Genomic DNA, 15,859 nt, shown 5'->3' with positions numbered 1-15,859 from the left:
AAGAGAGGAAGAAAGAGAGGGAGAGAAACTTCATGTGCAAAAAATATATTGATGGGTTTCCTGTCTCACACCCCCAACTGGGGACCTGGGCCTTGACCCACACATGTGTCCTGACTGGGAATCAAACCAGAAACCTTTCAGTTTGCAGGCTGGCACTCAACCCACTGAGCCAAACTAGCAAGGGCCCTCGTGGTGTATATTTGAAAGAGTTTCTGTCATTTACATACCTAGGAGTGTGATTGCTTGATGATAGGTTCTGTAAATGTGCTGCTTCTTTGGTACTGTCGTACAGTTTTACTGAGTGCATGTACAAACTTGTACTCCTTCTAGCAGTGTACGAGAGTACTTGCTGCCTGCATCTGCTCCAACACATGGTATTGTCCATCTTTTTGCCAGCCTGGTACGAGTGCAGTGTTATATCATCCTATTCAGAATTTGTATTCCTGGCTGGCGTAGCTCAGTGGATTGAGCGCGGGCTGGGAACCAAAGTGTCCCAGGTTCGATTCCCAGCCAGGGTACATTCCTGGGTTGCAGGCCATAAACCCCAGCAACCGCACATTGATGTTCTCTCTCTCTCTCTCCCCCTCTCCCTCCCTTCCCTCCCTAAAAATAAATAAATAAAACCTTTAAAAACAAACAAAACAAAAAGAATTTGTATTACCCTGATGACCAATGAGGGAGGGTTGCATTCATGTGTATATTGGCCATTTGTAGCTACTCTCTTTTGAAAAGTATCTGAGTGACTATATATACCTATATTTTGTTGTTTTTTCAATTGAATTTTTTGTTGAAACTATTGTAGATTCTCATGTAGTTGTAAGAAATAATATAGAGAGATCCCTTGTACAATTGCCTCAATTTCCCTCAATATTTTCCAAAATTGCAGCATAATAATTTTGGATGTTGACATTGATACAATCCACAACTCTCACTCAGATACCCCATTTTACTGGCACTGATTTGTGTGTGTGCTCAGTTCTATACAATGTTTTCTGCTGTATGGATTGTTTTTCATCCACCACCGCAGTCAAGAGACTGAGCAGTCTCAGCATCACAAGGGCCCCTTCTGTCGCCCGTTCGTAACCACACCCGTCTTCACGTTACTTGCTGCCCTCATTCCCAGTCCCGGACATCCACTGCTCTGTTTTCTACATTGTAAATTTTTGTCATCAAAAAATGAGTCCATGAAATCACATAGCATATAAATTTTTGGAATTTTTTTCTTAGTTTACCTTCCTAGAGATTCTTTCACATTATTGCATGAGTTATTAGATTATTCAAATTTATTTTTTAAAATTGGGGTTTTGCCCTGATTTTTGGATTTAAAAGTATACTTCATATATAACCTTTGTTTGTCAGATATATGTATTATCAATATCTTCCCTCAGTCTTTTGATAATTTGAGATGCTTAATTTTATTGTTTAGTAAATCTTTTCTATTCCCAATATTTTGAAGCTTTTCTCTTATTTTCTTCAAAAAGCCATATTATACCTTTATACTTATATCTATGATCTATCACAATATAGTTTAATGTTAGAATCAGGGATTATTTCTTTTCTATAAAGACATTCATCATTTATTGAAAAAGATCCCTCCTTCCCATGTTGAATTACAGTGACACTCGTAAATCATTTGGCTGTGAGTGTACTTGTTTTTAGTTTCTCTATTTTATTCCATTAGCCTATTTCTCTCTCCTTGCAACAATATCTCTATCTTAATTACCATGACTCTTTAGTACAACTTAATATCTAGTAGTGTATACATCCTCCAAGTTTGTTTTATTTTTCCCAAAAATTGTCTTGGATGTTCTAGGTCCTTTGCATTTCCATATACATTATAGAGTGAGTCCATTTGTTTCTACCAAGAAGTCTTCTTGGATTTCAATTTGAATTGAATTGAATGTACAGATTCTTTTTAAAAGAATTAACACTATTATAATATGGAGTCTAATAATCCACGAATGTAATATATCTCTCAATTTATTTAGGTTTTAGTTAATTTCTCTCATTAATGCCTTTTAATCTTCAGTAGAAAAGATTTTATGGATTTTCTCAAAGTTATTTCTAGGTATTTGATATTTTGATGCTATCCATACAGTATTTTAAGTTTTATTGATAATTGTTGCTAATAAATATAAATACATTTTATTAACTTGTATTTGCAACAATGCTAATTTTTTTTAACAATTATATTTTCACTATATTATTTAGAATATCTATATATTAGTTGAGTCATCTGTAAATAATGACAGTTTCTTCATCTTTTTGCCTTTCTTTTTTTTTCTTATCTTATTGTATTATATAGAACCTCCAAAACAAAACTAGAACAGGTAAAACTGGACATCTTTATCTCATTCCAAAATTCAAATATGGCATCATTAACTGGAATGCCAGCTGTATGTTTTGGGGATATAGCCTTCTATTCCTGGTTTCCATCTATTCCTAGTGTACCAAGACATTTTCTCATGTCCAAGTATTAGATTTTATCAAAGGTATTTCTGAATCTTTTGAAATGATCATATAATTCTCTTTTTTGTTCTGTCAGTGTGATGAACTATGTTGACTTATTTTCAAATATTGAAACTACTTTTTAATCCTGAAATAAATTTAGGAAGTTTGTATAAATGCTTATGAGACATACTGAGCTTCAGTTTTTCCTCTTGTAATGCCCTATCAATTTTTTGGTGTAAGGAGTATGCTAGCTTCCCTGAAATGAGTTGTGAAGTGTCCCTTTTGTATTATCTCCTGGAAGAATTTATGTAAGACTGGCATTATTTACTTCTTTAATGTTTGGAAAACTCACCAAAAAAAAAAAGAACAATTGAAACTAAACATTTTATTGTGGGAAGGTTTCAGATTATGAATGCAATTTCTTTAGTAGAAAGAATTATTCCATTTTATTCATTTTTATGTCAGTTTTGCTAAATTGTGCTATTCAACAAATTTGTCTATTTAATATAAGTTGTCAAGTTTATAGTCATAAAGCTATTCATAATATCCTATTATTATCTTTTCTACTTTATTACTTCCCATTCTATAATAAACTCAATGAATCTTTCATTTCCACTACTGCATTGTAAACATGCTTTCATAGTTGCCTTCATTCTGAAATCTGATGTGCAATTAGTGTTCAGTTTTTATGTGATTTATCTTCATTTTTAAGTTGTCTTTGTGGTTCACTGGCCCTCTCCTCTCTTCCACCTTTCCCTAGATTTAATTTTACATATTACTAAAAGAAAAATAAAATTGAGGAGAGGGAAGGAGAGAATTCATAGTGTGTGTATAGAGTTATTTCTAGTTCAAACTTTAAAACATAGTTCGTTAATCAGCTGTATTTCCATCATATTATCTTTTATTTTTATTGCTACCACAATGATCTGTGAACATGCTCAAACTTAATGGATTTTGTTTTTTTCATTTTTTTCTCCAATACATTCATGAAAATTGATTTCCCTACACAATTGAAGGCCTCCACAGCCTGTGGCTACTGCTAACGGGATGAGATTTCATGAATTTCCAAGTTTAGAACAACCTCCAAGAGTTGTTCTTGCTACTCTCTTGCAGTATGCCACCAACAATGGCCCCCCTCCAAAACACAGCAACGATCTGTGTTTTTTGTTTAATAATTTAACACACATCTCTCTATGAGTTTAGTTCAGTACTATTCTGAGGAACTGCATGGGATACTACAGGTATATACTCCTAAGAATTCTGGGTTCCCATTTCTATCCAGCCCACTACCTGGCCATCTTTTCTCTTCAAATATGTTTACTCCTAGTGTGTGAAGTATATGCTGCTATCTAGATTCACTACCACCTGCTCTTCAGGGATAGTTATTTCCATTACTCACAACTGTCCACTGTGTTATGTCCATATTAGCATCTTAAAGAGTGAATAGTCTACTTTAGGTTACAAAAGCATATACACTATTACTATCCTGGATGGAGATCCCAACTTCATTTTCCATCATTTCACTAGCAGAAGTAGAAAGGATACAGGAGGAACTGAGCTGTGCCCGTCTAGGTAGGAGTTCCACCTTATATGCCCCTAACAGGCATTCTCTCCTTTCCGGGAGGATCTCTCCAGTTCTCTTCCTCTATGGATAGTCTGGCATTCATTGAGTGACATAAAGACTCAGAAAGCATTCTAAGAATTATACTCCAGGCACCTATTACTACTTAATAAAGCAAGCATAGAAAATGATGCAATTTGCCATCCCAAATTCAGGTATTGCTCCCCAACTGAGATTATACAGTGTTACAAATTTAAAAAAAAAAATGCCCTCCGGACTGCAGAAAACCTCTCCCTTCCATAGTGCCTCTCTCCTTCACCCCCTTACTCGACTCTGATGAATAACTCAGGTTGTTCCCTGTATTCTGAAGCTTCCTATATGGGAAGAAACTTTGTACTCGGTGATCTTAAAAGTAATTCACACTGCACACTGTTAGCATTATCTACCACAATTTCTCTGCTCAACTTCCTTCCTGAGGTGCATTTCATAACTTTCCTGTATCCTTCCCTTTGACTTTCTGGCTTTCATAGAGCCTAGAAAACTTCCCTTGCTGAAATTTGCTAAGCAGATTTATGAATTTTATATACGGCAAGGACTACAAATCCCAGTTTACAATGTAAATAGTGTAAGGGTAACACCAAATGAGTAAGCTTAATAAATTATTTTAGGAAATTCCAAAAATCGAAATGTGGGAAATTTCTTGCCACTCCTTTGCTTTACAAATAATAAAAATATGTTTCCTCACAAGAAATATGACATTTTTTAAAATTTGTTTTGTTTTGGTGGAGGAGAAAAATGTAAATCCAAAACTAAAAATTTAAGTTTTCTTTCTTTGTTTCCTTGGAAATAGGTAATGATTCCCCAGTAACAGAAACAGTTTGTCCTAACTTAGGCAAAAAATACAATTTCTCTCCTGTCTCACTGTTTTCCCCTCTTTGTGTAACTATCTTGGTGATGTGGTGTCTAGACTTCTTGGAGCAAGTGATGAAGTCTGGAATTTATTCTGTGGGTTTGACAATGGCTAGCCAGGTCTCCTGCACACATGGGAAAATCTGGTGCTTTCAGAATACATAAAAATCAAACTATTTACCAAAAAGATAAAATGTATTCATTCAGGTCAAAGTTTGTGCTGCATACTACAGGGAAACATTATGTGGACTTGCTCATTTTTATCTGTATCATCTCATTGTGATGTTGTTCCCACCAGTCGTGTCAAAAAAACAAAAAAGCAAAATAATTTCTACTCATGAAAGAATTATGGCAGATTCTAGCTTTTCAGAAATACCTGTAAAATAAATTAGTTTCAAGGATGCACATCCATTCTTGTTACGGTCTTCATAAGTAATCCAAGGGAATTTATCAAGTCAAAGGAGCACCTTTTTTTTTTTTAATATTATTGGTTCTTAGTCCTATGTCATTTGCTGGCTGGAAAAAAAATGAAAGCAGCCTCTGAGGCATCCAGATCTAAGCAATTTTTTGTGCAGCCCGGATTATTAAACCTGACTGTAGTGTGTCTCTTAAGGAAATCAAGCTGTGTGCTTGCAAAGAAAATGCAGGGTTATTTGTCACCAATTACCTAAAGCTGAGAGTTGATCTTATGCATAGCTGTAACCACTTCCTGTAAGCACTTGCTCCTAATTTTACAAGGCTGTCACTTCCTGAGGCTTTTCCCTAGAAAATATATGTCTGCTAAGGGAGAGTTTTATTGCAAAAGTTTATCCAGAGATAATAGTCTTACAGGGTGTGAAACTCCATAGCATCAACCTGTTTGAAATAAGTGTCTATTGCTAATTTTCAAACATCCTTCTCGAGCACTGACTATGAGTATTTTTCATGACAAAAGGAAAATAAGCAACCCGAAAGTAGTTTCTTTTTCATTAGCAGACACACACACACAGCACACTGAACTGAGCTGCCTCATTTACACTATAAAATCTCTACTGATTTTCTTCAGAATAGCAGCATAAAAACAAGTCAAGTAATAAAGTAAGTTAAGCATATGGGGTAGCCCTCTGAGAAGAAAATGAGGTATTCTGAGTATAAAGTAGAATTTTAAAAAGTGTGGAAATTAAATTACAATAAAAATGTTAATGATAGGCATATTATCCCACATTTCTTCAGTTATTAAAGCCCATTAATTTAAAAAAACAGTATCTATATTACATGGGAATGATCAAAAGGAAGCTCTTAAGACTTTACTTACTCCGCTTCAAAGGTAATGAAGTGGACTGAAGCGTGTGCTGAATTATAGGTCAGAAGAGCTGGAGTTTATTCCCCTGATAGGTAGGTCTCAGTTTCTCAACGTATAAAGTGGGTGAACTATCCTACCTAGCACCCAACATTGTTCTAAACAGAAGATAAGTGAGCATTTACGCCATAGCAGTTCAGTTTAGGTTGTGTTTACACTTCGCTGAACGTCACAGGCGGCATGAAGATTTGCTGATTCGGTTTTACTGAACAAAAACATCCATGAGGCTTGGAATAACTCAGAGTCATCTGAAGGAGCTTACCTAAGAATTACAGAACATGCTTTCTCTATCAACTACACTGCCTAGGAACTCCAGTTTGGCATGAAAAGTCTAAAAACTGAGATAGCTTCTCCTGTGAGCTGTGCTGCTAAATCTAGGTCACAGAACCACCTCCTCAAAAATGCTGAGAGCGGATCAAAGCCCCCTCCCGCAGAGGGGTGCCAGTGACGTCATCGTCTTACACAAAGGACGCACATACTCACTTACTATGCCAGTTGCAAAGTGTGGAATTCCTAACTCTGTAACAGAAAATAACCAAATCCATGATGGTTTATTCTTTTACTAGTCAATTACAACTCTTGGAAAATATGACCGAAGAGTCTGAGCCCCAACAGTATGAACTCTGTGTTTAGATAATTTCTTTTTTTTAAGATTTTATTTATTTATTTTAGAGAGATGGGGAAAGGAGGGAGAAAGAGAGAGAGTGAAACATCAATGTGTGGTTGCCTTGAGCACACCCCATACTGGGAATATGGCCTGCAACCCAGGCATGTGCCCTGACTGGGAATCAAACCGGTGATGCTTTAGTTCACAGGCCTGTGCTCAATCCACTGAGCTACACCAGCCAGGGCTAGATAATTTCATTGTTGGTAAAAATATATTCCCACTTACTACAAATCTACTAGGATTTTTGAGATTCAATTAAAGAAACATTTTTCCAATATATGTTCTTTCTTTTTTTTTAAGATTTTATTTATTTATTTTTTTAGAGAGAGAAACATCAGTGTGTGGTTGCTGGGGGTCATGGCCTGCAACCCAGGAATGTACGTACCCTGGCTGGGAATCGAACCTGTGACACTTTGGTTCGCAGCCCGCGCTCAATCCACTGAGCTACACCAACCAGGCGATGTATGTTCTTTAAAGCATGGGTCCCCACCCTCCAAACCGTGGACTGGTGCTGGTCTGGGCCTGTTAGGAACCAGCCACATGGCAGGAGGTGAGCCTGAACAGAATGCGCTTGAATCATCCCAAACCATCCACCGGTTTCCCAACCTCCGCCTTATCCAGGGAACCGGTCCCTGCTTGCGCAAATGTCGGGGACCGCCGCATAGAGCGCTAGTTCTAAGCAGAATTATTAGGTGCTACAAAAAAAATGTTTTAGAAATGCTGACCTTTAACTAGGCTTCAGTAAAATATGATTTCTCAAGAGTTTTTTTTTTATTACGTGTCAATATCAAAGAAGAGAATATATTAGGCAGCATTGCTCAAATGCGTTGGAACACATGAAGCTTTTATCTCATGCGAGCTTGCTTTCTATAAAAAATACATGGTAGGAAAACCTAAATCAAAGGATATTTAAAGCCTGTATAACACAGTCAAACCACCTGAAGTAGTCAGGGGACTGTAATTACCCCCCAGCACACTCTCTAAAGCAGTTTTGTTGGTAATGCAAACACCTGCCACAGGGACCTAGATGTGAAGTAGTAATTGCTGAAATGTGACTCCAGAGTTCTGTGCTATTTCAAAAAAATGGATAGCAATCAGGTACCTGAATAATAATTATCTGCTTATGGACAATGAGTGGGATAAAGTATTTATTTAAACATTATATAAACATAGTATGGGGTTGGTGAAATTAATATCTATAATGAGCTCAGAATTATCAGTGGCTAAGAGGCATGCAAGGCTTATCATTGGAAGTGGAAGGCTTTCTACTGGTATCCTTTTATTCAGCCATTGAACAATAACTTATTGCAAATCAGGCATTTGGTATGTTAGAGGATGCAGAAGCAAGTAAAACTTAGCCCATGTCTTCAGGAGATAATAGTCAGGATGATTGTAATAGAAAAGAAATGAATGTTACGAGATCACAGAGGACAGGGCGCAGAAAGCTCTGGTAATTTTCAGCCATAAAGCTAAATGAGTAATACCACCAGCTCTTTCACACGGTCGCTCTTGGTCCAAGTTACAAGGCTGTTTAATATAGATATGAATTGCACTCAGTTGTTATGGGTAGCAACTAGAATGCAGAAAACTGTTTGTTTGATTTGGTTTGGAGTTGTTTCATTAAGGTTGTCTCTATTTTTAGGAAATAGGTACAGAAGGGCAGTGCATAGTTTGCAATGAAGATGCATTTATTCCAGAATTGCTTTACTGCTATAATTCTCCATAAACACCGAATAGCAATTGATAAGCTAGTCTCCATTCAAGAATTTCTCTTGATTCAGGTTCATCATGCCTCTTGGATACTGAAAGTACCAAGATACGTTAGACAATAATTTAGGTTTTGCATATTTATGCATGGCCTGAGTTTTTGAACTCAGCAAATTTAGAAGAACAGATATTCACAGACCTGTGATTTTACACAAACATAATTTTTCTAACCTTCATGAATTGAGAAACATTGTCTTCATTAGATGATTCTGATTCTGAAGTTTTGTTATGTTCATCGAGTTTAGAAACTCAGAAATGTAGTTGATTTTATAGAAAATTCCATTCTCAAAGAGCAGAACTTTGAATTTATGGGTGGGAGGTTATAGTAGAAAAAGGAGCATGGGTCATACATTCTATAAGGTGAGCATGTAATTTTTCTGCAAAAATACATTTTGTCCCCAGTACATGTGTTACTGAATGCTAAAACTTAGTGAAAAAATGATCTGAATGTTTCAGTGTTTATTTGTCTGAGGAAAACTTGGAGAGTTTAAGGAGTTGATAAGGAAATCCTGGCAGTGACAGGAGGATGGGCTGGAGAGAGGAACAAAGGAGGTTCCAACAGTTTCTGCAACACTCGTGGTTTAATACATAAAATAGTGATGTGGAAATGACAAAGTGATGACACTCGCCAGTTCTGAACGTTGCTACAGAAATATTTCTTGCATTACTCCTCTATTATTTTTATTTAGACAAGAAATTATTACTAACAATATGATTCATTCATTCAACAAATAATTTGTTGAGAGCCTACTATAGGACGGATGCCAGCAATAAAATTGAGAAAGAACAAGGACGTTATCCCCGCCCTCATGGAGTTTATGTTTTAGATGTGAAAGTGAAATATTTGAGACCCGATATAGACTGTTTACAAAGACAATGTGAGCAAAAGGGGGTGAATGAATTCGTGCTGTTGCTGGAAGTGGGCTGCTATTAGTACTGAATCAGTAAAAAGAAGTAATTCTTTGCCGAGAGGAACTGCACTATTTTTGGTCAAAATAAAGTTTAACTTGCATCATGCTCTGGCCATGGGCCAGATATCTCATGTGACATCTACTTTTCTCATTGGTTGCAATCCCAAGTTCACCTGCATTTTTCTTTGATTCCCTCTAGTATATGACTGCTGCCGCTCCTATGCAAGGGACCTACATTCCCCAGTACACGCCTGTGCCTCCGACAGCTGTTTCTATTGAAGTAAGTCTGGCTCTGGGTTATAGAAAGAGGGTCGGAGAGATACATCTCAGCCACATACACTGTGGTCCCCTTAACCCAAGGAATCCTTATGTGTGGTTTTGGTGCTGCCCTGAAATTGCTAGGTCAGTATATAAGAACGCATGCCTTTACTTGGACAGGCCTAGGTTTTCCTTTGCACATAAAATCAGTTAATTTGTTAGAAAGGTATGTGGGAAGTGTCATTGTCATATTTAGAGAAGAGATCAGAGACCAAATCTCTACCCCATCAAATGTTCACCACAAATACCCATAAACAGGGAGGGGAAAAAATGTTTGCAAATGTTTGAGTGAGCTGGTTCTCCAGGGCCTTGTTACCCAAAGCGTGGACCGGCCTCGCAGGCATCACTGGGGAGCTTGTTCAAAACTGCAGACTCTCACACGTAACCCAAACCTACTGAATCCAAATGTGAACTTTAAAAAAAGTTCAGGTAGCATTGCTTTATAATGTTATATAGGTTTCAGGTGTGCAACATTATATGTCATCATCTGTATATACCACATCGTGCTCACCACCAAAAGTCTAGTTTCCATTTGTCGCCACATATTGGACCCATTTTGCCCTCCTCCACCCCCCTTCTCCGCAGGTAACCACCGGTCTGTTGTCTGTGCCTATGAGTTTGTTTTTGTTTGGTTTGTTTATTTATTTATTTTTTGTTTTATATTCTACATATGAGTGAAATCATATGGGTTTGGTTTTTTTCCCGTCTTTTTGCCTGGCTTATTTCACTTAGCATAGTACCCTTCTGATCCATCCATGTTGTCACAAGTGACAATATTTTGGGGGTATTTTTATGGCTGACTAGTATTCCATTATATACAGGGTGGGGCAAAAGTAGGTTTACAGTTGTGAGTATGCAAAACACAGAATTTATTCTTGTGTTATTATTTCTTAATCATTGCTTTATTTTCCATGCAAATGACTATTAACGTACTTTTGCCCCGCCCTGGTGTATGTACACCACATCTTCTTTGATCCCCTCATCCATTAGTGTGCGATGCGTGTTAGCTGCTACTGAGGCTTGGGAGATACGGACATTTAAGAGGACACTACAATATAATACAGGAACCCACAGAGGTCCAATTTTTAAGTCTTTTATGTGTTCCAGACCCAGACCTGCAGGCCCCAAAGAATGTGTCAGCATTAAACAGATTTTAATAGGATTTTCAGAATTTTAAGCCTATGTAGTTAAAATACATTTTGTTTGCCATATTTAGCTATCAAAAGCATGTAGGACAAGAGGAAATTATGAACCTGAACATTTAAATATAAATCTCTACCACATAGTTGCATTTCTCTATCTCTGCACCAAAGGTATATACTTAGCTACAGAATTTGAGCATGTTGATGACTATAAAATAAAGAGACACATTTGGTAGTGTGGCTTATTGGAAACAGCCTAATTATAGTTAAATCTCGGATTTAAAAAGAAGTCATTTATGAATAAAAATAGAAGTACACTGACACATTGCTTTGAATTTATGCTCATAAGGATAAATACTGACTCATTTCCTACATAAAAACGCTCACTGAACATTCACCAGTATCCATACAAGTAAATACAGATGGAAAGTCCAGGAAAAAAAATGCACAATACCAAATAGTATTCGGGAAAAATATTGGGTTAATATGCTGAGACTTTTCAGTTTCTAAGGAACTCAGGGATCTTTAGTGATGAAGAGCTGCCCAAGAACATTTGAAATCCAATATCCCTGCAGGTGTCCAAGGCTATAAGTAAAACCAGGAGAATATATTCAGACAGATGCCTTTTTAAGCCTAGTAATTACCAAATAAAACCACCTATGGCTCTCTGGGAACCAAACATATGTTCTTAATGACGACCAACTTCAGAAATTCATTCTTGTTGACATATGTGAGGAACAAGGAAAGAAAGGGCGAGGGAAGGAGAAAATCCAAATTAAGGATGTTTGTTTGGCTCTTTCTCTGAAACCTCTAACTGAATTCCAGGTCATATTGTGAAAAACAAAGCAAAATAAATCAAATGGTTGAAGGGAGACCTCCTTAACAGTATTCTTTTAAAAGAATTTCAAACTTTAATGGAGATTTTTTATTAAGGTCAGAGTTCATTGTTTTGCCAGATCTTAGACTTGGTACACACTATCCCAAGAAAATTATTCAATATGCAATTTTTCCTGCATGAATTTGTTATTAATACATTACCACTTAGTGTGGCTATATACAACTACGATTTAAAAGTTCTAAGTATGGACAAAATCATTTGCTGACCATTTCACTGCTCCAAGGACTTCTGATAGCAAGGCTTCTTGGTTACACATCGAGTTGAATTTCTCAGGCCTTCTACAAATGCACTCTGTGGTTTTCCTCTGCATACTTATCGTGGTTTCATGTAGCTGAGTGCACTGTCACTCAAGCCGAGTGGAAGAGGGGTATTGTTCATCAGAAGGAGGGATCTTTGCTGAAGCCAACAAGGCTTTGTGTTCTTATTTGCCTCCTTAGGGTGTTGTTGCTGATACCTCTCCCCAGACAGTGGCACCTTCATCGCAGGACACCAGTGGTCAGCAGCAGCAGATAGCAGTGGACACATCCAATGAACACGCATCTGCATATTCTTACCAACAGTCTAAGTAAGTTGGGGCTTTACTGAGCATTTTCCCTCAAGAGCAGTCGTCTTGACCTCACTCTCTCATGTGGTACCTGTTAGCTTTTGCTGCAATGAAGACCCCTCAAACTTCGTGATAAATGTTTATTCAGTTCATGCTTATGTGGGTTGGCAATTGGAGCTGACCTCAGGTGGAGAGTTGACTGGACTTGCTCAAGCATGCAGGGACAGCTGCTGGTCATTTCTGCAGCTCGGCTTCGGGGTGTTGTTGGGCTGTTGGTGGAGGGATGGAGATGATTGAGCCACATGTTCTTGACCCTCCAGCAGACTTATTCACATGGAAGGTTGGAAGTTGGAGAATGAGGGAGGAAGCCAAAATGGCCAGCACTTTTCAATTCTGTTTGTGACTCATTTGCTGCTGCCCCTTTGGCCAAAACACAACACATGGCCAAGCCCAGGTTCACTACCAAAAGGCTTGGATGCAGAAAAGAACACTACAGCAATTTTTACCAAAAAAATTATGACATATATTTTGGAAAAACTCTAATATTCCCACATGAAACTAAATAGTGAACCTATGTTTTGGCCTCCCTTTTCTCATTCTTAAGTGAAAACAGTAACACTTTTTTTCGCAGGGTTGCTTGCAACACCCAGTGACATCATTCATGAAAAACCATACTGTAAAATACAAAATAACAGAGAGTAGGGTGTTATTCAGGAATATATGGCAAAGCAAAAATCACGTAGTCACAACTACTCTTGCAAATCCTTAAATCACTTAAGAAAAGTAGAGTTGGCTTTGTATGAAGTAATTATATAGATTGCTGCTAGGCGGAGGAGGGTATAAAGGGACTAAATAGTAATGGAAAAAATATAATAAAGATCATATATTTAAAAATAAAAAATAAAAATATGAGAGGTTTTGATAGAAACCAAAGAAATTGACAAAAGTTCAGTCCGTATAGAGATGTCATGCAAACTATTTTACGTCACAGATAACAAACAAAGGCCTGGTAAACAGAAAATTCCCAGTAATCCTTTCTGTCTGTACAGCGTTGTCCCCTTTCTCGATCATCATTCTTCTTTAATCTCAATTTATATTTAGAGATTTGTTGGTCGTTGAAAGATTAATCATGATAATGTAGTCTTCTATATGTGGTTTAGCTTCCAAAGTCACTTCCATGAATTAAATATACTCAGAACATGACTTAACCTGACAAATGTAAGACATCATCATCATCATAACTACTAACACACAGCTTTTAGAAAAGATTTATAGTAAATAAGGCATTTTAAAAAATTCACCGATAGCCTGTGTGAATCCCCTTTACATGTACCAAACAGTATGGTAGACTCCAGTGCTTGGCTCCAGGCATATTCCATTTTTTTTTCAGTCTTCTCAGCAGATTGTGTGGAGAAAGGAGCAGAGATTGGCAATGTGGAAACACGGTGGAAGATGCTAATGGGAGATGAGAGATACTATATTTGCCAAAATCATTTTTCAAGTCTTAGTGAATAGATGAGATTGGCCTGACCATTTTAAAGTGTAATGAGGAAAGTGATCGTAGACCCTTCTTGCCAACAATTTAATGATGTCTGGATGAACGATAACTATGCTTTCCTTTATCCAATCAACAATTATTGAGTGAGTGCCTACTATGTGGCAGGTACTATTCTAGATGCTAACAAAAGACCAGTGAAAGAGGCAGCTGCCTCCTCCACTGTTGGAGTTTATTTTCTGCTAGGAATGGACTCAGAATCAATGGACCAATCAGGAAATAATCAAAAGGAAACAGAATTTCAAAGCAGACTACCTAAAAAATCCTTATGAAAGAAAGTGACTAAGTAGATACCTAAGATTTGTATCTGGGAAGGTCTCTCCTATAGGCCTGGTCTGGAAGATAATTAGAGGGTATTCTTGGAGAGTTTGAGCACAAAAGCATTCCAGACCAATTCAAAGATGTGGAGTGGGCACCTGAGGCGAAAGTGTGGTGGACAGGCCCACAGGGGGAAGAGTTCTTGGAGGTGAAGTCAAACAGGTTAGCTTTTACAGAGCCTTTGGTCCTTCAATACTTCACTTTGCGTTCAATAATTATTCTTGGTTTTATGCTAAGTTAGCTAGAAAACTAGCTAGCTAGCTTTGAAGGGATTTAAGAGAAGAAATGACAAGATTTTATTTATATTTCAATGACTCTATTACCAATGGAGGCTGAGTATGGAGAGATGTATTTCAAGGGTGGCCTCCAGGTTGTAGGTTCCCCCCTCTTGTAATTTTCCAGAACCTCCTCCTCTCCCTGCTTGATTAAATCAGTTTTAGCTGCCCCTGCTTGTCAGCCGCAATGAGATGCTCTTTCTCAGGGTCATCTGGACCTCTCCACGATGAGATGGATAGGCAAGCGCTCTGCCTGACCCATCCACCTCCACACGTAGGCCCTGTTTTACTTGTAGTACCTTGTGCTGGGTACTAGGCTAAGAGACAGGATCTCTGCCTTCGAGGATTTATAGTCTAGTGTGGGATTTAGATCTATACATAGATAAGATAAGCAGACTTCAAGGAAGAAAATGAAATAGGGCTCTTTTAAAAAATACTGTAGTAAGTCATAGAAGAATGCATTTAATTTTTCTTGGTTGTATAAGCTTTGGTGGAGGTTGTGGCAACCGGAACTGTGTCTTATAGGAAGGAGCAATGTTCCAGGTGTCATTACATCTTGACCATACCCAAGGATGGGAAACCTCAAAAGAGTATTTCATTGAGAAGTAGATGTGGAGTAGTAGAATAGTGTAAAAAGGCAGATTGGACCCAGCTTCTCATGTCAGGTGCCACACTGAGGTGCTTGAATAGCGTTTTCTTTGTTCCGTGCATGTTTTTCCCACTGAAGTACACAATGGATTTGGAAGCAATGGAAATAGTCCTATTATTGCAATGCCTCAGACAGAAGGGGACAGAGTTCTGAAGTAGGATGGTGGCAAGTGGAATGGTGGGACTGGGTGGTAGGGAGTCATAGTGAAGTAAGAAAAAAATGAGAACAGGATTTTTAAAGGTTAAGTAATACTGTGGAGTTCATGATGCCACTGACAGAGGCAGATGAGACAAAATCAGGAGGGCGTGATTAGTGAAGGAAGACAAGGAACTAATTATTCTTATAATGAGTCCATTCAAAGAAGCTTCATTCCTTGAAATAGTTGAGGAAGTCTGAATCTGACCTCATAAAATTTTAAGTGTCCAAGGTTAAAACTGGTAGCACCTTGGTTATGTTCTTTGAGCCACAGGAACCTGTGAAGAACATAATGGTTGATAATGAAGAGCTCTCCACAGATAATAAATATCAAGAATAGAAGTCCTCCATCCCATGTCC

The 15,859-nt window shown here is 37.6% G+C and overlaps 1 protein-coding gene across 9 annotated transcripts in view; it reads left to right on the top strand.

The window, feature by feature from the left end:
* The window catches only part of RBMS3 (RNA binding motif single stranded interacting protein 3), a 623,271-nt gene that overhangs the window by 595,230 nt on the left and 12,182 nt on the right, over window positions 1-15,859 (top strand). For 5 of the 9 annotated variants that reach the window (XM_036031515.1, XM_036031514.1, XM_036031516.1 and 2 more), the window contains 2 exons: window positions 9,805-9,885; window positions 12,401-12,528. In XM_036031515.1, coding sequence (XP_035887408.1) covers window positions 9,805-9,885; window positions 12,401-12,528 — 209 coding nt within the window. Of the gene's footprint in view, window positions 1-9,804; window positions 9,886-12,400; window positions 12,533-15,859 lie in introns of those variants that run through there. The other 4 variants (XM_028518003.2, XM_028518000.2, XM_028518001.2 and 1 more) reach the window with 1 other exon arrangement.

This window comes from Phyllostomus discolor, chromosome 7 (genome assembly GCF_004126475.2).
Source record: "Phyllostomus discolor isolate MPI-MPIP mPhyDis1 chromosome 7, mPhyDis1.pri.v3, whole genome shotgun sequence".
Classification (NCBI taxonomy): domain Eukaryota; kingdom Metazoa; phylum Chordata; class Mammalia; order Chiroptera; family Phyllostomidae; genus Phyllostomus; species Phyllostomus discolor.
This window is presented reverse-complemented; position numbering and strand designations above follow the sequence as displayed.